The sequence below is a fragment of the Macrobrachium rosenbergii genome, chromosome 52, assembly GCF_040412425.1.
Source record: "Macrobrachium rosenbergii isolate ZJJX-2024 chromosome 52, ASM4041242v1, whole genome shotgun sequence".
Lineage (NCBI taxonomy): Eukaryota > Metazoa > Arthropoda > Malacostraca > Decapoda > Palaemonidae > Macrobrachium > Macrobrachium rosenbergii.
This window is the reverse complement of record NC_089792.1, coordinates 5648283-5672435: the sequence shown is the minus strand read 5'-3', so window position 1 is coordinate 5672435 and position 24153 is coordinate 5648283. Positions and strand designations below refer to the sequence as shown.

Below are 24153 nucleotides of genomic sequence, written 5' to 3'. Positions count from 1 at the left end.
CATTTGCCCGCATGACAAATGTCTTCTACTTCATCAAGATAGCATACTAGAAGAGAAAATCTCTTCGTTCTGCAGAGCCGGTCTTCTAGATAATTCCAACAGATTCCTGGTGGTGGGAATCTGAAAGAATAATCTAGAAATCCGACCATTTGCCCGCATGACAAATGTCTTCTAGAAGATGAGCCTTCATCAAGGGCATAGCATACTAGGAAGCATAGCATAATTCCAACAGATTCCTGGTGGAATCTGAAAGAATAATCTAGAAATCCGACCATTTGCCCGCATGACAAGTGTCTTCTAGAAGATGAGCTTCATCAAGGAGCATAGCATACTAGAAGAGAAAATCTCTTCGTTCTGTCTTCTTCTAGATAATTCCAACAGATTCCTGGTGGTGGGAATCTGCAAGAATAATCTAGAATAATTTGCCCGCATAGAAATGAGCCTTCATCAAGGACCATTTGCCCGCTTCTATGACAAATGTGCTTCTAGAAGCATACTGAAGAATGGTTCATCAGGAGCATAACAACTAGAGAAAATCTCTTCGTTCTGCAGAGCCGGTCTTCTAGATAATTCCAACAGATTCCTGGTGGTGGGATCTGAAAGAATAATCTAGAAATCCGACCATTTGCCCGCATGACAAATGTCTTCTAGAAGATGAGCCTTCATCAAGGAGCATAGCATACTAGAAGAGAAAATCTCTTCGTTCTGCAGAGCCGGTCTTCTAGATAATTCCAACAGATTCCTGGTGGTGGGAATCTGAAAGAATAATCTAGAAATCCGACCATTTGCCCGCATGACAAATGTCTTCTAGAAGATGAGCCTTCATCAAGGAGCATAGCATACTAGAAGAGACAATCTCTTCGTTCTGCAGAGCCGGTCTTCTAGATAATTCCAACAGATTCCTGGTGGTGGGAATCTGAAAGAATAATCTAGAAATCCGACCATTTGCCCGCATGACAAATGTCTTCTAGAAGATGAGCCTTCATCAAGGAGCATAGCATACTAGAAGAGAAAATCTCTTCGTTCTGCAGAGCCGGTCTTCTAGATAATTCCAACAGATTCCTGGTGGTGGGAATCTGAAAGAATAATTCTAGAAATCAGACCATTTGCCCGGACAAATGTCTTCTAGAAGATGAGCCTCATCAAAGAATAGCATATCTAAGAGAAAATCCTTCGTTCTGCAGAGCCTTCTAGATAATTCCAACAGATTCCTGGTGGTGGGAATCTGAAAGAATAATCTAGAAATCCGACCATTTGCCCGCATGACAAATGTCTTCTAGAAGATGAGCCTTCATCAAGTTCTTCATCAAGGAGCATAGCATACTAGAAGAGAAATCTCTTCGTTCTGCAGAGCCGGTCTTCTAGATAATTCCAACAGATTCCTGGTGGTGGGAATCTGAAAATGAATAATTCATAGAAATCCGACCATTTGCCCGCATGACAAATGTCTTCTAGAAGATGAGCCTTCATCAAGGAGCATAGCATACTAGAGGAGACAATCTCTTCGTTCTGCAGAGCCGGTCTTCTAGATAATTCCAACAGATTCCTGGTGGTGGGAATCTGAAAGAATAATCTAGAACTCCGACCATTTGCCCGCATGACAAATGTCTTCTAGAAGATGAGCCTTCATCAAGACATACTAGAATGTTCTGCAGAGAAAGATAATTCCAACAGATTCCTGTGGTGGAATCTGAAAGAATAATCTAGAAATCCGAGAACAAATGTCTTCTAAGATGAATTCATCAACAGATACTTCTCTTCGTTGGTGGATAATTCCAACAGATTCCTGGTGGGGGAATCTGAAAGAATAATCTAGAAATCCGACCATTTGCCCGCATGACAAATGTCTTCTAGAAGATGAGCCTTCATCAAGGAGCATAGCATACTAGAAGAGAAAATCTCTTCGTTCTGCAGAGCCGGTCTTCTAGATAATTCCAACAGATTCCTGGTGGTGGGAATCTGAAAGAATAATCTAGAAATCCGACCATTTGCCCGCATGACAAATGTCTTCTAGAAGATGAGCCTTCATCAAGGAGCATAGCATACTAGAAGAGAAAATCTCTTCGTTCTGCAGAGCCGGTCTTCTAGATAATTCCAACAGATTCCTGGTGGTGGGAATCTGAAAGAATAATCTAGAAATCCGACCATTTGCCCGCATGACAAATGTCTTCTAGAAGATGAGCCTTCATCAAGGAGCATAGCATACTAGAGGAGACAATCTCTTCGTTCTGCAGGGAATCCAGTCTTCTAGATAATTCCAACAGATTCTTCTGGATGGTGGGAATCTGAAAGAATAATCTAGAAATCCGACCATTTGCCCTAGAAATCCGACCATTTGCATGACATGACAAATGTCTTCTCAAGATAGATAGAAGAGAAAATTCATTCAAGGAGATATAACAGATTCCTGCATAATCTGAGAATAATCTAGAAATCCGACCATTTGCCCACAATAGCATACTCTCTTCGTTCTAGATAATTCCAACAGATTCCTGGTGGTGGGAATCTGAAAGAATAATCTAGAAATCCGACCATTTGCCCGCATGACAAATGTCTTCTAGAAGATGAGCCTTCATCAAGGAGCATAGCATACTAGAAGAGACAATAATAATTCCAACAGATTCCTGGTGGTGGGAATCTGCAAGAATAATCTAGAAATCCGACCATTTGCCCGCATGACAAATGTCTTCTAGAAGATGAGCCTTCATCAAGGAGCATAGCATACTAGAAGAGACAATCTCTTCGTTCTGCAGAGCCGGTCTTCTAGATAATTCCAACAGATTCCTGGTGGTGGGAATCTGAAAGAATAATCTAGAAATCCGACCATTTGCCCGCATGACAAATGTCTTCTAGAAGAAGAGCCTTCATCAAGGAGCATAGCATACTAGAAGAGAAAATCTCTTCGTTCTGCAGAGCCGGTCTTCTAGATAATTCCAACAGATTCCTGGTGGATGAGCCTGGGAATCTGAAAGAATAATCTAGAAATCCGACCATTTGCCCGCATGACAAATGTCCTCTAGAAGAAGAGCCTTCATCAAGTAGCATAACATACTAGAAAAGACAATCTCTTCGTTCTGCAGAGCCGGTCTTCTAGATAATTCCAACAGATTCCTGGTGGTGGGAATCTGAAAGAATAATCTAGAAATCCGACCATTTGCCCGCCATTTTCTAGCCCAAGCATGACAAATGTCTTCTAGAAGAAGAGAAGATTTCATCATCAAGGAGCATAGCATACTAGAAGAGACAATCTCTTCGTTCTGCAGAGCCGGTCTTCTAGATAATTCCAACAGAGATTCCTGGTGGTGGGAATCTGAAAGAATAATCTAGAAATCCGACCATTTGCCCGCATGACAAATGTCTTCTAGAAGAAGAGCCTTCATCAAGGAGCATAGCATACTAGAAGAGACAATCTCTTCGTTCTGCAGAATAATCTAGAAATCCGACCATTTGCCCGTCTTCTTCTAGATAATTCCAACAGATTCCCAACAGATTCCTGTGGTGGGAATCTGAAAGAATAATCTAGAAATCCGACCATTTGCCCGCATGACAAATGTCTTCTAGAAGAAGAGCCTTCATCAAGGAGCATAGCATACTAGAAGAGACAATCTCTTCGTTCTGCAGAGCCGTTCTTCTAGATAATTCCAACAGATTCCTGGTGGTGGGAATCTGCAAGAATAATAAACTCTAGAAAATGTCTTCTAGACCATTTGCCTTCGTTCTGCATGACAAATGTCTTCTAGAAGAAGAGCCTTCATCAAGGAGCATAGCATACTAGAAGAGACAATCTCTTCGTTCTGCAGAGCCGTTCTTCTAGATAATTCCAACAGATTCCTGGTGGTGGGAATCTGAAAGAATAATCTAGAAATCCGACCATTTGCCCGCATGACAAATGTCTTCTAGAAGAAGAGCCTTCATCAAGGAGCATAGCATACTAGAAGAGACAATCTCTTCGTTCTGCAGAGCCGGTCTTCTAGATAATTCCAACAGATTCCTGGTGGTGGGAATCTGAAAGAATAATCTAGAAATCCGACCATTTGCCCGCATGACAAATGTCTTCTAGAAGATGAGCCTTCATCAAGGAGCATAGCATACTAGAAGAGACAATCTCTTCGTTCTGCTGAGAGCCGGTCTTCTAGATAATTCCAACAGATTCCTGGTGGTGGGAATCTGAAAGAATAATCTAGAAATCCGACCATTTGCCCGCATGACAAATGTCTTCTAGAAGATGAGCCTTCATCAAGGAGCATAGCATACTAGAGGAGACAATCTCTTCGTTCTGCAGAGCCAGATTCTTCTAGATAATTCCAACAGATTCCTGGTGGTGGGAATCTGAAAGAATAATCTAGAAATCCGACCATTTGCGACTTCTAGAAGATGAGCCTTCATCAAGGAGCATAGCATTTGCCCCAACAGATTCATGACAAATGTCTTCTAGAAGATGAGCCTTCATCAAGGAGCATAGCATACTAGAAGAGACAATCTCTTCGTTCTGCAGAGCCGGTCTTCTAGATAATTCCAACAGATTCCTGGTGGTGGGAATCTGAAAGAATAATCTAGAAATCCGACCATTTGCCCGCATGACAAATGTCTTCTAGAAGATGAGCCTTCATCAAGGAGCATAGCATACTAGAGGAGACAATCTCTTCGTTCTGCAGAGCCGGTCTTCTAGATAATTCCAACAGATTCCTGGTGGTGGGAATCTGAAGAAAAATCTAGAAATCCGACCATTTGCCCGCATGACAAATGTCTTCTAGAAGATGAGCCTTCATCAAGGAGCATAGCATACTAGAAGAGAAAATCTCTTCGTTCTGCAGAGCCGGTCTTCTAGATAATTCCAACAGATTCCTGGTGGTGGGAATCTGAAAGAATAATCTAGAAATCCGACCATTTGCCCGCATGACAAATGTCTTCTAGAAGATGAGCCTTCATCAACGGAGCATAGCATTACCTGTTCTGCAGCTGCAGGTCGAGAAGGAAATCGATCTGCAGGTTGAGGATGAGGTTGACCGTTGAGGATTCGGCAGAAACTGGTGGTGGTTACCTGTTGGCAGCTGCAGGTCGAGAAGGAAATCGATCTGCAGGTTGAGGATGAGGTTGACCGTTGAGGATTCTGCAGGAACTGGAGGTGGTTACCTGTTGGCAGCTGCAGGTCGAGAAGGAAATCGATCTGCAGGTTGAGGATGAGGCTGACCGTTGAGGATTCCTGCAGCTGAACGATCTGGGTTGAGGATGAGGACCGTTGAGTGGTTGGTTACCTGTTGGCAGCTGCAGGTCAAGGAGGAGATCTTCCTGCAGGTCGAGGCTGATGTCCTTCAGTATGGAGTTGTTACCTGGAGTAGCTGGTGTTCGCTACTTTTATGTAGTCTGCGGTTCAAGGATGAAGGATGGTCGAAGCATAACCATCACAGGAGGATTCATCCTTGTGACAACTGAGGGAGTTGTGAATGTGTGATGAGCAGGTGTATGGCTCAGGATAATATCAATGTAAGATGGGGATGAGCTAGTGTTTGGCTCTGGTGTTGGGCAGGTGTGTGGCCCTGATCAAGGAATGGCGACGAGCTTTATTATTTCATTTGTCAGCTTCTGCTGGTGTGATCATTTTTATTATGCTCTTGACTGGAACCTTAACTCAATTGTAAGTATGTAAATGGACTTAGAGGTAATTAATAAATAGGTTTAAGGTTATTTTTGTCGTTTGTTTTTCTCCCTCTTCCTTGTTTTGCTTTTGGACTCCCTGGTCTCTCCAGGAAGTGGTTCATGACATTCTTCTAGAAAAAGAGCATCCATCAAGGAGCATACCATACTAGAAGAGACTATCTCTCCGTTCTGCTGAGCCGGTCTTCTAGATAACTCCAACAGATTCCCGGGGGGAGGAATCTGCAAGAATAATCTAGAAATCCGACCATTTGTCCGCTTGACAAATGTCTTCTAGAAAAAGAGCATTCATCAAGGAGCATACCATACTAGAAGAGACTATCTCTCCGTTCTGCAGAGCCGGTCTTCTAGATAATTCCAACGGATTCCCGGGGGGAGGAATCTGCAAGAATAATCTAGAAATCCGACCATTTGCCCTCTTGACAAATGTCTTCTAGAAGAAGAGCCTTCATCAAGGAGCATACCATACTAGAAGAGACTATCTCTCCGTTCTGCTGAGCCGGTCTTCTAGATAACTCCAACAGATTCCCGGGGGGAGGAATCTGCAAGAATAATCTAGAAATCCGACCATTTGCCCGCTTGACAAATGTCTTCTAGAAGAAGAGCCTTCATCAAGGAGCATACCATACTAGAAGAGACTATCTCTCCGTTCTGCAGAGCCGGTCTTCTAGACAATTCCAACAGATTCCCGGGGGGAGGAATCTGCAAGAATAATCTAGAAATCCGACCATTTGCCCGCTTGACAAATGTCTTCTAGAAGGAGAGTGTTCGAGCTGCTTTCCTTGTAAGCACGCCTCTCCTTTCTTGAGCCCACCTCTGCATTCTCCTATTTTGTCGTTGCTTTTCCTTTTGCCATTCCTGTCTTTCTTTGTCCATTCTTTTTCTATGCTCATCCACCTTATTCCTCTTCGCTTCCATTATCTTCTTGTGCTTGTTCTCCACTGGTGCTCGTATTAACCAAGTGATGAATTCTTTAAGTCGCTGTAAGGCGCCGTTCCTGCGGGTTGCTTTTTCCTTTTTGAATCTTTTCCTTTTGCCCTCCGTATGAATTTTTTGTCGGTCCTCATTGATCCGTTTCAATTTGCTTACGGAAACTTCTCTTCCTTTCGCGAAGATCTGCTTCCCAGTCCTGAAGGCAGCCTTTTCCTGTTCGAATTCTCGCCTTTGCTCCTCAAACCTTTCTCTTACGCTTTGTATGTCCAGCTGCTCCTTGTAGAGTGACTGCCATTTTGCAAGCATTCCTTGGTATCTGGTGAGCAAATCCCTTTGCGTTGACAGTGCTTCTCTGACTATTTCAATATTCCTTCGCATTCTGGTGGTGGACTCCTTCTCTCTTTCTAAAGCTTCGTTTTCCTTTGCAAAGGCGCGCTTGTCTTGAAGGAGGTTCTTTCTTTCCTTCTCCAGGGCCTTTCTGTCCCTTTCCAGCGCTTCTCTTTCTGCGTTGAGGAGAGCTCTTTCTTCCTTCATATCCTTCTGGTGATTCTTGACCACTATAAGGAAACGGTCTACGTCCTTTTCTAAGTCCTTCTTTTGCTTACTGACAAACTCTTCCATGTCTTTGTTCCTTTTTTCCTCTTCGGCGATCTGCTCCAGTCGCCTGTTGGTCTCTTCCACCAACTTCGAGTGCTCGTATTTAATCATTCTGAACTTGTCCAGCTCCTGAAGGAAAATGTTCTTATTCTCCTCAAGCAGTTGTCTTTCTTTCCTGAGTTTTTCAAACTGCCTCGTCATTTCATCTCCTGGTCGTGTCCTGTCCTCGTCAGACATCCAAGAAGTTGAATCCGTTGTGTTTTCCGTAGAGAGATCAGTGCGCATCGTCGATCTGGAAGAGGGCTCATTTTGGCACCAGCAAGAATTCACTTCATGGAAGATAATTCTCATCTCCCTTGGGTGTGATTTATTTGCCAGTTGTTCCAAGTGACCGTCCAGGTGTTCGATAAATTCCTGATGCTCTGGGTATTTGGGATCGTAGATTTCCCGTTGCAGGAACAGTTTTCTTATGAGCTGGTCGTTGCGTCTTCGTCGTCTCTCGCGCTTTCCGAATTGTTTGAGTAATTGGCGTTTCGCATCCTCTGGAATTATGCTCGGGCGTTCAAGTTCAGCCGTCCATCCATCGGAGATACGAACAGTTTTCCGTGTGCTTTTCCTTACGGGGTTTTCAGAGGCGTATCCAAATGGGTTTGTTATAAATATAATCACACTCTCAACCTGGGTTGAGCCAAACACATTATCACAACAACACTGTTCACAATAAAATTTAAACATTTTTATTCTGTGCCTTTTTCTTGTAGCTGAACAATGCCTAGTTTTTGAATGAGACACGATTTCCTTGGATGACGTCGAAGGTCCCGCGGAGCCGAAGCGCTTGGTAATGTGGTTTTCTTGAAGACATTGGAGATTCCATGAGGACGAAGCGCTCTATAATGTGGTAGGTGTGTTTGAAGACGTTGAAGATCCCATGGAGCCGATCGAGGATCTTCGTAACTAGATTTCTCGAAGACGCTGAAGATCCCATGGAGCCGATCGAGGATCTTCGTAACTAGATTTCTCGAAGACGCTGAAGATCCCATGGAGCCAAGGAACTTGGTAACTAGATTTCTTGAAGCCAGCCACTGAAAACTTCGTGAAACCTCAGACGTTGAAAACAACGGAATCTCTTATGTTTATATATATATATATATATATATATATATATATATATATATATATATATATATATATATATATATATATATATATATATATATATATATATACTTATATATATATATATATATACATAAAATATATATAATATATATATATATATATATATATATAAAATATATATATATTATATATATGCTAAATGCTGAAAAAAGTGATAGGAAAGATCGTAGACCTGAGCTTTCGGCTTTATTTCAAGACCTGGCCTGGTCACTTTAATCGGGTCTGGAAATAAAGACTAAAGCTCAGGTCTGTCTCCCTGCTCGAGCGTGTGACCTCGGGCGGCTTTCCTTTCACTTTCCTCATAAGCTACTGTATATATTCACTAAATTAAACATTTTATAATATATGCCACTAAGTACCATATGCACTATATACATGGATGAATATATATATATATATATATATATATATATATATATATATATATATATATATATATATATATATATACACTATATATACACTCGCATCTTACTTTTCAGAAAAACGTAATGAAAGTGTCAGCAAATGCCGTGCAATCCCTTTTGTATCCCAAGCATGTACAGCTATGCTCTTAAGTGATGCGACATGATTGTATAGGACCACGTTCAAAATTCACGAACTGGCAACCTGACATGATCCATATTAGTCAATTATCTCAACGCGAAAACACGATTATTTCCTACAGTAAGGCCACAATATGTTTCATAACGCTGAAATCTGTCATATACATTTCAAAACTGTAGGAAAATGTCACGCGTAGCCAAATTTTGTAAAAACAGTGACGAAACGTTTTCAAAACTTTCGTTTACTCTTTGCTGATGTGTTTGACAAGAAAAAGGTCCTCATTAAACCTGACTTCAAATGTTAAATAAAAAAACCAAGAAATTGTCATTAACATTAATATTTCTTTGGATGCAAACATAAAATTTGAAATAGTCCTATTTGATTGTTTTTACGCCTAAATGCTGAAAAAATGTAAGTAAGTAAATACAAAAGTAGAATGCATCCACCGATATCAACGAGTGTCAATCACTGGAGTGGCGATCTCCCTGCCGAGAGTGTGACCTCGGGCGGCCATATTGAAAGGTCTTGGTCCAGCTCATACACTATACACTCACTAAATCCTAAACATTCATCAAACACTAAACACTCACTAAACATTCACTGAATACTTACACAACTGACATTCACTAACATTCACAAAACATTCACTAAACCCTAAACACTCACTAAACACTCACTGAATACTTACACAATAAACATTCACAAAACTTTCAATAACATTCACAAAACATTCATTAAAACCTAAACACTCTCTAAACATTGGCATTTTCATAAAAATAATATGATTAAAGTTATATATCTTAACCACACCAAAAAAATTATGGAATAATAGCATATTTATTCGCCCCTGCAATTATTCTTTTGTTAAAGCCGAGATTTTGTTCCTAGGCGTAGGTGTGTTAGATTTGTGTACTTACTTTAAATGCATTATTCTTAGCATTCACATCTCCGTCTTAACAATTTCTGGCCACAAAGCATATAAAGTTGTCTACATATTCGTGCACTTCAAGTTACCTTATGACTCAACAAATTGTACACCAGAAGCGAGCAGGACTTTTGAGAAAATAATATTGTAAGCCAGTTAAAAACAAGTGTTCCATAGGCCTTGACAGTAATACTAATAGATATTTCTCCATATAATTAAAATCATCATCATCTTTTATTTTTCAAAGAACAGGTAATCTCTACAAATAAATTCCTTAGTAACAGGGATGACATCTCAGAAGGCTTACATTATTTTTTTAGACCTATAAATCATTTTGCAACATACAGTCAGCTTGAGCACAGCCTAAGACTCGAGCATTCAAAGAAAACTCGTAGTAATTCATATTCCTACTTTGAACATTTTCTTGTGACTGTTGAACTTTTGAGGTCTACTGTCATAATGCTGCAGAGGTAATTACGTTCACCAGGACGAGGAGCATGTTAAGCACGCTGTCACTGACGGCACCGCTAACCTTGTCACGCCGTGCTTTGAGCTAAGTAATGTAAAAAAGAAAATTAGTTCAAATCGCACAGGTTACGAATTATACCACCGTATGAAAGGGATCACATTTATATAACCATAGGGAAAATAGTGCTAGCTGTGAACTGGCAAACTTGTCGAAATGTATGACATTGGAAGTTAAAAAAAAAAGTTTAACACTACTTGGCAACGTCACGTTGAGTCTGAGGTTTTGGACGATACAACAAGAATCATGTCGCCTCATATTTGAGCATAGCTGTACATAGCTGTACCTAGGCCTATATGTGTAATAATATGTGATTGCGATTCTGTGTGTCCATATAATCGTAAAATGTGTGTATATATATATGTATATATATATATTTATGTCCATATGTATACTGTATATGATTATATGGACATGTGCATGGACACGTGGAAGCGTAATCACATTTTATTACACATGTAGGCCTATGTACATGGTTGGAATACAACAGGGATTGCACAGCATTTGCTGACATTTTCATAAGATTCTTCTGAAAAGTAAGATGTGAGTCAAAAGTTACACCTATTATAGTCGAAGCTTCAGACTCATTCAACAGAGTCCCATCCACACTACCCTGTGGAACTCCAGACACAACTGTTCAATATGTATATCAATCAATCACTCAATCATTTCTTGTGGCACCCATGGTGATCCACAGGGCCTCGATGAACTCACGCCACCACATTCTGTCCTGGGCTGACTCCTCAAGATCTTCTCAACACCCGTCTCCTGCTTCCCGCCTCATTGTCCTTAACCACGTGTCCTTTGGCCTACCTCTACCTCTCTTCTACCAGGGGCAACCCACCCTGGTGTATCTCGTTTACCATTCCCTGTCTTCTATACACATGGCCTAGCCACTTCCAGCGTGAGAACCTAACATACTCATTGACCGGCTGCATCCTCGTTACTTCTCTAATTCTGTTATTTGATATCCTATCCCCCCAAAAAATTCCTAATATTCTTCTCAACACTTTATTTTCAAATACTAGGAAATTATTTTCCGAAGTCACTGTACTGTACCATGACCCATGCCCATAAATCAAAATACTCCAAAACATTACATTATAAATGTTGATTTTTGTATGCACAGAAAAATTGCTATTGTTCCAAATATATTTAAGCATTCCCATTGCCTGATGAGCCTTTTTTAATCTCTCCATAAATTCTGTGCTCAGAGAACCATCCTTATCTAAATAAGTACCTAAATATTTAAACTTATCCACTTTACAACCAAGCCTTCAATTAGACAATCCTGTGCATTTTCAACATTCATATTCACGATTTCAGTTTTTCCACTATTAATTACCAAACCAACCTTTCGACCTTCACTCGCTAGACAATCCAACATTCTCTGCATCATCAACACAATCCAAGTCAAGAAGTTTCCAATTTTCTCCCCAGAGTATACCTGCATCCGTTTCTCTTTTAACCCTTCTCATAACGTAATCTACGACCAAAACAAACAACGGAGGAGACAGAATGCCACCCTGAATCACACCAGACTTGACTTCAAATGGATCACTCAAACACCCATCAACCGTCACTTTACAAGATGCGCCCTCATGCATGTACATGATAACCGCCACAAACGTTTCCGGTATTCCGTAATGCCTCATGATTTTTCCCCTAGTCCTTCTCGAAATAGTATCAAAGGCCTTTTCGACATCAACGAAACAAGACTTAACGGAGTTTTCATTTCATTTGCTTGCTGCATTAAATGCCTAACTATGAAGATCTGATCACTGCAACCCCGCCCCTTTCTAAAACCGACCTGTTCATCCCTCAGAATACCATCAGCCCTGGCTCCAACCTATTCAACATTACTCTACAGAAAACTTTCAAGGCTACAGGTGACAAAGTGATTCCCCTCTAATTACCACACCTACTCAGATCTTTCTGTGGGACTTTAATGATCACACCATTCTTCCAACCTGATGGTATTATCCCTGTCACCCATATCTCACTGAATAATACCTTCAAGGCAAATACTAATCTAGCCTCCTCCACTTTAAACATTTCCGGGAATAAACCATCCTCTCCTGGTGCCTTGTAATTCTTTAACTGTTTTATTGCCTTAACTACTTCTTCTAGCCTGATCTCGCCTTCATCAACATTTAAATCTTCCTGAGCAGGCGGTATATCCTCTTCTGGGGGGGACTGGTCTATTAAGAACTGTCTCGAAGTGGTCTTTCAATCTATTTCTGATTTCAACATTTTTGGTCAATAAATTACCTTCCAAGTCCCTGACTGGTATATCGTTCCGCTTACCAGCACTACCAATCAGCTCTCCAATTGCTTTATATGCTATCCTTTGACTCGGACCATTATTTTTATTAATTAATTTTTTAGTTTCCACAACCTTTTTCTTAACAGATCTTCTTTTAACTTCTGAATCCAAACTCAAGTACTTAGTTCTTGCTAATTCAAAATCTTCATCACCAACAAAATGCATCTCACTCCTCAATTTTGCCTCGCCTCTCTTTTCGATCATACCCTAGTTTCCTCAGACACCCACATCTTTTCCTCAGTCTGAGTCTCCTTCTGATCATACAACCAGCAGCCTCGTGCAAAGCTTTATTCACATCCCCGACATCTCATCTACACTCAGTGTTTTCAACACCAAAACCCTGTTTCTGCGTTCTCTATTCTAAATTCGTCCTTTTCCTCTTCTTCCCTTGTAAGCATATCGATATCATACCTATCAACAACAGGTTTTCCCTTCATCTGACTTTTTAGCTTAAGTCTTATTTTGCAACGCAGAGCTGATGATCACTACCAATATCTGCTCCCCGATTAACACGAACATCTAGCAAAGAGCTTCTATGCCTTTTACTAACAGCAACATGATCAATCTGATTTTTATATTTTCCACACGGTGACACCCATGTCGTCTTGTGGACTAAGTCATTTTGCTAGACAGAGACTCCCAAACCTTACTCCATTTTCACTCATCCCACCACCGGCACCCACCTTACCCATACAAGCCTCAACTCCCTCATTCGAGCAGCCCATCATTGCACTGAAGTCTCCAGTACAAATCAAAACATCATGCCTAGCAACTCTTCCTATTCCTTCCCGCAGCTTTCCATAAAATGCGTCTTTCCTTTCATCAGGTGCCTCATTAGTGGGTGCATAACACGCAGACAGACTGATGTCACCATGACTTGACTCGAACGGTGCGTACAACAATCGCTCATCCCTAGGATCCCATTCCCATACAGCCTTCTTTGCCTCGCATCCCAACAGCAATCCTACTCCTGACAATGCACATTCCGTCCCGTCGGCCAGATGCCAACAAACATCAATTATTATTCCCCTGATCCAATTTATCGACCCCAGTTAACCTTGTCTCTGTCACAGCACAAATGTCCAGTTCATAACTTTGAACAGCTGCCACTAACTCTTCAATTTTGCTATCCTGAAGGATTCTATGTTAATACTTCGGCAACGATATTTGTAAGGCTCTGTGGTGACAATCGTATCCAAAAAAAGCGAAGAAATCGAGAATTTAAGAGGGCTTTGTGGTTATTACAGTTACTAACTTATCTTGGTAAAAAGATGACCTGTAGATTTTAAATATATATATATATATATATATATATATATATATATATATATATATATATATATATATATATATATATATATATATATACATATATACATATCTATTTTTATATATTAGATAAATATATGTATATATATATATAATATATACACAAATATATATTCCGAAATCCTAATACACAGCAAAATTCCCAAAAAATCCTATTTTCCATTTCATGTTACGTCTTCGATAAATCCGAAAGAAATCCGCGAAACCTCCAGTGTCTAAATCCCTGAAAAAACATTTCACAGCGTCTTCCAGTTCTCGCAAGGGAGGAAAATCCCTCTCGCAAAGAAAGCGACGTTTGCCAATTCTTCTTCTTCTTCTTCTTCTTCTTCTTCTTCTTCTTCTTCTTCTTCTTCTTCTTCTTCTTCAGTGAAGACGACAAATAAGCCTCCGTTCCTTGAGCTTTCGTCACAGCATAGTAAAAGCATCTTTCTTTTGTAAATTGATTCATTTGTGCTCCGTATCGTTTTGTCATGAAAAAACCCCAGTAGTGGGGTAGTACCGTCAGTGCACCTCGTGCGGTTCATTGTAGGCATCACTCAAGGTTCTTTGCAGCGTGCCTTCTGCCTCTAGCTGCAACCCCTTTCGTTCCATTTACTGTACCTCCTTTCACATTCTCTTTCTTCCATCTGACTTTCCACCCTCTCCTAACAATTGATTCATAGTGCAACCGCGTGGTTTTCTTCCTGTTACACCTTTCAACCCTTTTACTCTCAATTTCCGTTTCAGCGCTGAATGACCTCATAGGTCCCAGTGCTTGGCCTTTGGCCTGAATTCTACTTTCAATTCAATTTAGTGAAGCCAACAAATAAGTCTTTGCTTCGGTCAAAGCATAATAAAATTATCTTTCTTTTTAAATTGATTCATATGTGCCCTACACCTTTATGCTATGAAGTGTAGATAATGCGAACCGCGTAAAACTTCAAGTTTTGCCATCGCAACTATTGTAAATGTTTAGACAAAGCGATAGGTGTTTGATCAAAGGGCTTAGATGGGTTTAGGCTAGTCTGCGTTCTATACGTAACCACGGTCCGCAAGTTATGCGGGCGACACAAAATATGAATTAATTGCTACTGAAATCGCAGTCAGATGTAATAGGCTCTGAAATCATGGAATGCAGAGACCCCTTAAAACTCTCACTTTATAATTAGAATTTTATTTTCACTTTCTTTTTTTAAACAGCGTTACAGTAGTGCATATAGCAATATACTACATACATACTACTGCGGACTTTATTTTTCCGTTTAAGATCACGAGAAAGTGATGATATCAAATAACAGAGTGTATATTCAAACACACACAAGATATGCAATAAATCTTAATTGATTCCAGTTTTTTTGTGACATCAAAGGTAGCAAACTAATTTAGAAACTGTATCCTTTTTTTTTTTTAGTATTGGTATTAAGAAAGACGTGAGTGCCGTTAAGGAAACAAAAATTAGTTCAGAAATAAGAATAGATAATTCACAAGTAAAATGTACGGACAGCTACTTTGAAGTTAATGTTTTTGTATATATATGTATATATATATATATATATATATATATATATATATATATATATATATATATATATATATATATATATATATATATATATATATATATATATATATATATATATATATATATATATATATATATATACATATATATATATACACAGTATATATTTATTTATAAAACACCAAAATTTTGAAATACTAGATCCATGCATTACTTCACGAAATAATGTTAATCAAACCTAACTGAAAAAAGCCTCCTAAATTCGGAAACCAACATATAGCAGAAGATAAAAAAAAAAAAAAAAGAAAAAGAAATGCGCACAGCACACCGTGAGAAAAAGCGGGGAGAAATCGCCAGGCAAACCGAAAACCTCTAAGAAAGACAAATTCTGGATCCAAACTTCCAGAAATGTTGATATTTGGTCACTGGGTCAGAGGCGGTAGGGAGGAGGGGGAGGAGGAGGAGGAGGAGGAGGAGGAGGAGGAGGAGGAGGAGGAAGCCTGATCAGGCAGGAAATGGCAATTTTCGTGGAAAACTTTCCATGTTGTTTGTTTCTTGTTTGTTTCCTTGACTGGGAGCTTGCCGCTGGAAAAGTGCATTTCACTGGAAAAGGCGGTTTCCTGAAACTGACGTCAATGCTGATGTCACTGGATAATTGAATCTTTTTTTTTTTTTTTAAATGCAGGGATAATTTAATGCAAATCTTCATGGACTGGAATTATCATGACAATATGCTAATCTTGATATTTCAGAATGAGGTCTATTCAAGATTATCAGACCAATGCGATTATTAACGGCCTGTGGAATTATCATCACAATTGGTATGTTGATCATCCTCCAATCATCAAACATACCAAATTGCAGCCCTCTAGCCACAGTAGAATTTATTTTACTCGAGGTTAAAGTTAGCCATAATCGTGCTTCTGGCCACTATATAGGATAGGCCACAACCGGGCCTTGGTTAAAGTTTCATGGGCCGCGGCTCATACAGCATTATACCGAGACCACCGAAAGATAGATCTATTTTCGTTGGCCTTAACTACACGCTGTAGCGTCTGTACAGGAAACGCGATTGCGCCGAAGAGACTTCGACGCATTTTTTACTTGTTTGTCTCGAAGTTTTAGCAAAGAAACGAAGAAATAAATGGCAGGTGGTGGAAACGAGAGTAGAAAAAAAAGGAGACACGTGGAAGACAATAAAACTTTCGAGAAGGGACAAGTCAGGAGAGGGGAACAAATTACCGGGTCTTTATGTCCGCCAAATTAGCTGAGACCCTCTTCCCGAAATTCTGTGCAGTGTTCGCAGCTTATGGGAGAAATTCGAGCAGCCAAAAATGCTGATAAAAAATGTATCTACCGAAAGAGAATGCTGGTCAATAATTTATTACGTATTGTTCTTTTAGTTTTCTGTATAAGAAAACTATTGTTCCAACTTTGTCTGTCCGTCCGCGCTTGTTCTGTCCGCCCTCAGATCTTAAAAACTTCCGAGGCTAGAGGGCTGCAAATTGATATGTTGATCATCCACCCTCCAGTCATCAAAAAATACCAAATTGCTGCCCTCTAGCCTCAGTAGTTTTTTAAAAATTTTATTTAAGGTTAAAGTTAGCCATAATCGTGCTTCTGGCAACGATATAGTATAGGCCACCACCGGGCCGTAGTTAAAGTTTCATGGACCACGGCTCATACACCCGTTATACCGAGACCACCGGAAGATAGATCAATTTTCGGTGGCCTTGATTATATCACGCTGTAACGGGCCGAAGAAACTTCGGCGCATTTTATACTTGTTTCTACTTTCTTACGAGTTAAAGATTGGAATATTTTGTAAGGTGTTTGCACCATATTCAATATTTATTTCGTTTATGCATATCAGTAACTGTCGGAGTTATATTATCGTTGATGGTAGGAAATTCAATTGGAACAAAGACACCAATTAGCTTATTCAAAGGTTGCCAAGTAGATCTACATTTGATAGAATTTTGGAATGTGATAGCCTCTCTCTCTCTCTCTCTCTCTCTCTCTCTCTCTCTCTCTCTCTCTCTCTCTCTCTCTCATTATGAATCTCATAACGCAGATCTGCTTTCAATGAAATTTTAGAGATATAACTTGTCACAAATGTGTGTGTGTATATATATATATATATATATATATATATATATATATATATATATATATATATATATATATATATATATATATATATATATATATATATATATATATATATATATAGAACCGGAAATATCCACTACTGTCATGATACTTTTTGCACAATACTCTCCTCATACCAGATGGAAAAGTTCGCTCTCCCCATCAATAGAAATGACACAAGTGAACATTTGAAGCCAAACTTTCGCAATAAAGTATTCCAGTACTTAGGTTTAATGAAGCTTCCTTTTGATGACATGCAAATGTGTTCTTTTCGAGGAGCGTTGGGTCATTCATAGGGAATCGTCTGTATGGGAACAAATAGATGGAACCTGTGCTTTTGGAGCGATGTTATGCTTGAAACTTTACGTCTTACATTTCCTGCAATTTTGCTCTCTTTGGTTTTCTGTAAAAAAAACTATCGTGCCAATTTGTCTGTCCGTCCGCCCTCAGATCTTAGAATCTACTGAGGCTAGAGGGCTGCAAATTGGTGTGTCGATCGTCCACCTTCCAATCATCAAACATACCAAATTGCAGACCTCTTGCCTCGCTAGTTTGATCTTTATTTAAATATTTAGGTACTTATTTAGATAAGGATGGTTCTCTGAGCACAGAATTTATGGAAAGATTAAAAAAGGCTCATCAGGCAATGGGAATGCTTAAAAATATTCGGAACAATAGCAGATTTTCTGTGCATTCAAAAATCAACATTTATAAGGTAATGTTTTGGAGTATTTTGATTTATGGGCATGAGTCATGGTACAATACAGTGACTTCGGATAATAAATTCTTAGCATTTGAAAATAAGGCGTTGAGAAGAATGCTAGGAATTAATTGGAGGGGTAGGATATCAAATAACAGAATTAGAGAAGTGACGGGGGTGCAACCGGTCAATGAGTATGTTAGGTCCTCACGCTGGAAGTGGCTAGGCCATGTGTATAGAAGACAGGGAGTGGTACGAGATACACCAGGGTGGGTTGCCCCTGGTAGAAGAGGTAGAGGTAGGCCAAAGGAGACGAGGTTAAGGACAATGAGGCGGGAAGCAGGAGACGAGTGTTGGGAAGATCTTGAGGAGTTAGCCCAGGACGGAATGTGGTGGCGTGAGTTCGTCGAGGCCCTGTGTGTCCCAGTGGGTGCCACACGAAATGATTGATTGATTGATCCCTCTCCAGTTTATGTCTAATATGATGACAACAATTGATTTTCTAAACTAATTTGAAAACTGAATAAGAGAGACGTATAGTCACATATACCCTTATTGTCCAGCCGACTCGGAAAGAGTTCTCCACAGACGCTGTGTTATTCTGAGCGCAGCTTCCGGCATCCCTGAAAGATTCAGATGAACGAGAACTCTGGAAAGAGATAAATTTCAAAGGCGCATTTCGAACTGAGGTTACCTGGAGTTTACCTGTAATCAGAACCCGGCGCGCACACACACACACACACACGCACACACACAAACACACACACACCTTTCACTTGCAGGTTTCTTTTTTTAGTTTTTATTTCTTTATTTCTGGACGGGAAGCTAGTTTTGAAATACAGACGGCAGTGGTAATCAAAAGGCTCTGTAAACTTCGAGTCGATTTTTTCTCTAAATTTTGTTTCTCATTCATCTAGCCATTAGTCATTCGCTTTCATCAGTGTTTCCCTTGATACCGCCGTCCACTGATCTTCCAGAAAATGCAAAACCTCGATCATTGGTTGCTTTTTCCAAACATTCGTTTCATTCCGCGTACGTTGTCGCTGTGATTCCTCGTCTGTCGACCATTTTGTGACGGAGATGGCGGGGAAATATTTTTTTTTTATATTAATCCATGATGATAACTATTATGATTTTTTTGTTTATATATTTCACTTGTTTGGTGATACATAATTCGTTAAGATATGCTAACCTTTTAACGACATGTGATACAAATATTTCTCGGCAGAAAAACCTATTGTTTTTTCTGCATTGTTTTCTGACTTATCCACTTTACAACCAAGCCGTCAATTAGACAATCCTGTGCATTTTCAACATTCATATTCACGATTTCAGTTTTTCCACTATTAATTACCAAACCAACCTTTCGACCTTCACTCGCTAGACAATCCAACATTCTCTGCATCATCAACACAATCCAAGTCAAGAAGTTTCCAATTTTCTCCCCAGAGTATACCTGCATCCGTTTCTCTTTTAACCCTTCTCATAACGTAATCTACGACCAAAACAAACAACGGAGGAGACAGAATGCCACCCTGAATCACACCAGACTTGACTTCAAATGGATCACTCAAACACCCATCAACCGTCACTTTACAAGATGCGCCCTCATGCATGTACATGATAACCGCCACAAACGTTTCCGGTATTCCGTAATGCCTCATGATTTTTCCCTAGTCCTTCTCGAAATAGTATCAAAGGCCTTTTCGACATCAACGAAACAAGACTTAACGGAGTTTTCATTTCATTTGCTTGCTGCATTAAATGCCTAACTATGAAGATCTGATCACTGCAACCCCGCCCCTTTCTAAAACCGACCTGTTCATCCCTCAGAATACCATCAGCCCTGGCTCCAACCTATTCAACATTACTCTACAGAAAACTTTCAAGGCTACAGGTGACAAAGTGATTCCCCTCTAATTACCACACCTACTCAGATCTTTCTGTGGGACTTTAATGATCACACCGTTCTTCCAACCTGATGGTATTATCCCTGTCACCCATATCTCACTGAATAATACCTTCAAGGCAAATACTAATCTAGCCTCCTCCACTTTAAACATTTCCGGGAATAAACCATCCTCTCCTGGTGCCTTGTAATTCTTTAACTGTTTTATTGCCTTAACTACTTCTTCTAGCCTGATCTCGCCTTCATCAACATTTAAATCTTCCTGAGCAGGCGGTATATCCTCTTCTGGGGGGGACTGGTCTATTAAGAACTGTCTCGAAGTGGTCTTTCAATCTATTTCTGATTTCAACATTTTTGGTCAATAAATTACCTTCCAAGTCCCTGACTGGTATATCGTTCCGCTTAGCACTACCAATCAGCTCTCCAATTGCTTTATATGCTATCCTTTGACTCGGACCATCATTTTTATTAATTAATTTTTCAGTTTCCACAACTTTTTTTATTAACAGATCCTCTTTTATCCCTCTTAGTTAGTCTTTTAATTTCTGAATCCAAACTCAAGTACTTAGTTCTTGCTAATTCAAAATCTTCATCACCAGCAAAATGCATCTCACTCCTCAATTTTGCCTCGCCTCTCTTTTCGATCATACCCTAGTTTCCTCAGACACCCACATCTTTTTCCTCAGTCTGAGTCTCCTTCTGATCATACAACCGGCAGCCTCGTGCAAAGCTTTATTCACATCCCCCGACATCTCATCTACACTTAGTGTTTTCAACACCAAAACCCTGTTTCTGCGTTCTCTATTCTAAATTCGTCCTTTTCCTCTTCTTCCCTTCTAAGCATATCGATGTCATACCTATCAACAACAGGTTTTCCCTTCATCTGACTTTTTAGCTCAAGTCTTATTTTGCAACGCAGAGCTGATGATCACTACCAATATCTGCTCCCCGATTAACACGAACATCTAGCAAAGAGCTTCTATGCCTTTTACTAACAGCAACATGATCAATCTGATTTTTATATTTTCCACACGGTGACACCCATGTCGTCTTGTGGACTAAGTCATTTGCTAGACAGAGACTCCCAAACCTTACTCCATTTTCACTCATCCCACCACCGGCACCCACCTTACCCATACAAGCCTCAACTCCCTCATTCGAGCAGCCCATCATTGCACTGAAGTCTCCAGTACAAATCAAAACATCATGCCTAGCAACTCTTCCTATTCCTTCCCGCAGCTTTCCATAAAATGCGTCTTTCCTTTCATCAGGTGCCTCATTAGTGGGTGCATAACACGCAGACAGACTGATGTCACCATGACTTGACTCGAACGGTGCGTACAACAATCGCTCATCCCTAGGATCCCATTCCCATACAGCCTTCTTTGCCTCGCATCCCAACAGCAATCCTACTCCCTGACAATGCACATTCCGTCCCGTCGGCCAGATGCCAACAAACATCAATTATTATTCCCCTGATCCAATTTATCGACCCCAGTTAACCTTGTCTCTGTCACAGCACAAATGTCCAGTTCATAACTTTGAACAGCTGCCACTAACTCTTCAATTTTGCTATCCTGAAGGATTCTATGTTAATACTTCGGCAACGATATTTGTAAGGCTCTGTGGTGACAATCGTATCCAAAAAGCGAAGAAATCGAGAATTTAAGAGGGCTTTGTGGTTATTACAGTTACTAACTTATCTTGGTAAAAAGATGACCTGTAGATTTTAAATATATATATATATATATATATATATATATATATATATATATATATATATATATATATATATATACATATATATACATATCTATTTTTATATATTAGATAAATATATGTATATATATATATATATATATACACAAATATATATTCCGAAATCCTAATACACAGCAAAATTCCCAAAAAATCCTATTTTCCATTTCATGTTACGTCTTCGATAAATCCGAAAGAAATCCGCGAAACCTCCAGTGTCTAAATCCCTGAAAAACATTTCACAGCGTCTTCCAGTTCTCGCAAGGGAGGAAAATCCCTCTCAAAGAAAGCGACGTTTGCCAATTCTTCTTCTTCTTCTTCTTCTTCTTCTTCTTCTTCTTCTTCTTCTTCTTCTTCTTCTTCTTCTTCTTCTTCTTCTTCAGTGAAGACGACAAATAAGCCTCCGTTCCTTGAGCTTTCGTCACAGCATAGTAAAAGCATCTTTCTTTTGTAAATTGATTCATTTGTGCTCCGTATCGTTTTGTCATGAAAAAACCCCAGTAGTGGGGTAGTACCGTCAGTGCACCTCGTGCGGTTCATTGTAGGCATCACTCAAGGTTCTTTGCAGCGTGCCTTCTGCCTCTAGCTGCAACCCCTTTCGTTCCATTTACTGTACCTCCTTTCACATTCTCTTTCTTCCATCTGACTTTCCACCCTCTCCTAACAATTGATTCATAGTGCAACCGCGTGGTTTTCTTCCTGTTACACCTTTCAACCCTTTTACTCTCAATTTCCGTTTCAGCGCTGAATGACCTCATAGGTCCCAGTGCTTGGCCTTTGGCCTGAATTCTACTTTCAATTCAATTTAGTGAAGCCAACAAATAAGTCTTTGCTTCGGTCAAAGCATAATAAAATTATCTTTCTTTTTTAAATTGATTCATATGTGCCCTACACCTTTATGCTATGAAGTGTAGATAATGCGAACCGCGTAAAACTTCAAGTTTTGCCATCGCAACTATTGTAAATGTTTAGACAAAGCGATAGGTGTTTGATCAAAGGGCTTAGATGGGTTTAGGCTAGTCTGCGTTCTATACGTAACCACGGTCCGCAAGTTATGCGGGCGACACAAAATATGAATTAATTGCTACTGAAATCGCAGTCAGATGTAATAGGCTCTGAAATCATGGAATGCAGAGACCCCTTAAAACTCTCACTTTATAATTAGAATTTTATTTTCACTTTCTTTTTTTAAACAGCGTTACAGTAGTGCATATAGCAATATACTACATACATACTACTGCGGACTATACTACATACATACTACTGCGGACTTTATTTTTCCGTTTAAGATCACGAGAAAGTGATGATATCAAATAACAGAGTGTATATTCAAACACACACAAGATATGCAATAAATCTTAATTGATTCCAGTTTTTTTGTGACATCAAAGGTAGCAAACTAATTTAGAAACTGTATCCTTTTTTTTTTAAGAGTATTGGTATTAAGAAAGACGTGAGTGCCGTTAAGGAAACAAAATTAGTTCAGAAATAAGAATAGATAATTCACAAGTAAAAATGCGCTTTGTAAGTTTGTATATATATATATATATATATATATATATATATATATATATATATATATATATATATATATATATATATATATATATATATATATATATATATATATATATATATATATATATATATATATATATATATATATATATACAGTATATATTTATTTATAAAACACCAAAATTTTGAAATACTAGATCCATGCATTACTTCACGAAATAATGTTAATCAAACCTAACTGAAAAAGCCTCCTAAATTCGGAAACCAACATATAGCAGAAGATAAAAAAGAAAAAAAAAAAAAAAGAAAGAAATGCGCACAGCACACCGTGAGAAAAAGCGGGGAGAAATCGCCAGGCAAACCGAAAACCTCTAAGAAAGACAAATTCTGGATCCAAACTTCCAGAAATGTTGATATTTGGTCACTGGGTCAGAGGCGGTAGGGAGGAGGGGGAGGAGGAGGAGGAGGAGGAGGAGGAGGAGGAGGAGGAGGAGGAGGAAGCCTGATCAGGCAGGAAATGGCAATTTTCGTGGAAAACTTTCCATGTTGTTTGTTTCTTGTTTGTTTCCTTGACTGGGAGCTTGCCGCTGGAAAAGTGCA

The 24153-nt window shown here is 39.4% G+C and overlaps 1 protein-coding gene across 1 annotated transcript; it reads right to left on the bottom strand.

Moving 5' to 3' along the window:
* Window positions 1–6408: 6408 nt before the first annotated feature.
* Window positions 6409–21029, bottom strand: LOC136833844 (golgin subfamily A member 6-like protein 22). Its single transcript, XM_067096146.1, has 3 exons — window positions 20928–21029; window positions 20390–20587; window positions 6409–7863 (listed from the first exon to the last, which is right to left on the bottom strand). Exons 1-3 carry the CDS (start codon window positions 21027–21029, stop codon window positions 6409–6411), a joined length of 1755 nt encoding a protein of 584 aa, XP_066952247.1.
* Between the last annotated feature and the right edge of the window lie 3124 nt (window positions 21030–24153).

Bases quoted from the DNA above. Each gene is read 5' to 3' on its own strand.
- LOC136833844 (XM_067096146.1), bottom strand. From the start codon at position 21,029: ATGTCGGGGGATGTGAATAAAGCTTTGCACGAGGCTGCCGGTTGTATG. The intron at 20,588-20,927 runs GTATGATCGAAA...ACTTCGAGACAG, and splicing joins GGGTGTCTGAGGAAACTAGG to TTCTTAATAGACCAGTCCCC. The intron at 7,864-20,389 runs GTATTATTCAGT...GGCTCAACCCAG, and splicing joins GATTAGTATTTGCCTTGAAG to GTTGAGAGTGTGATTATATT.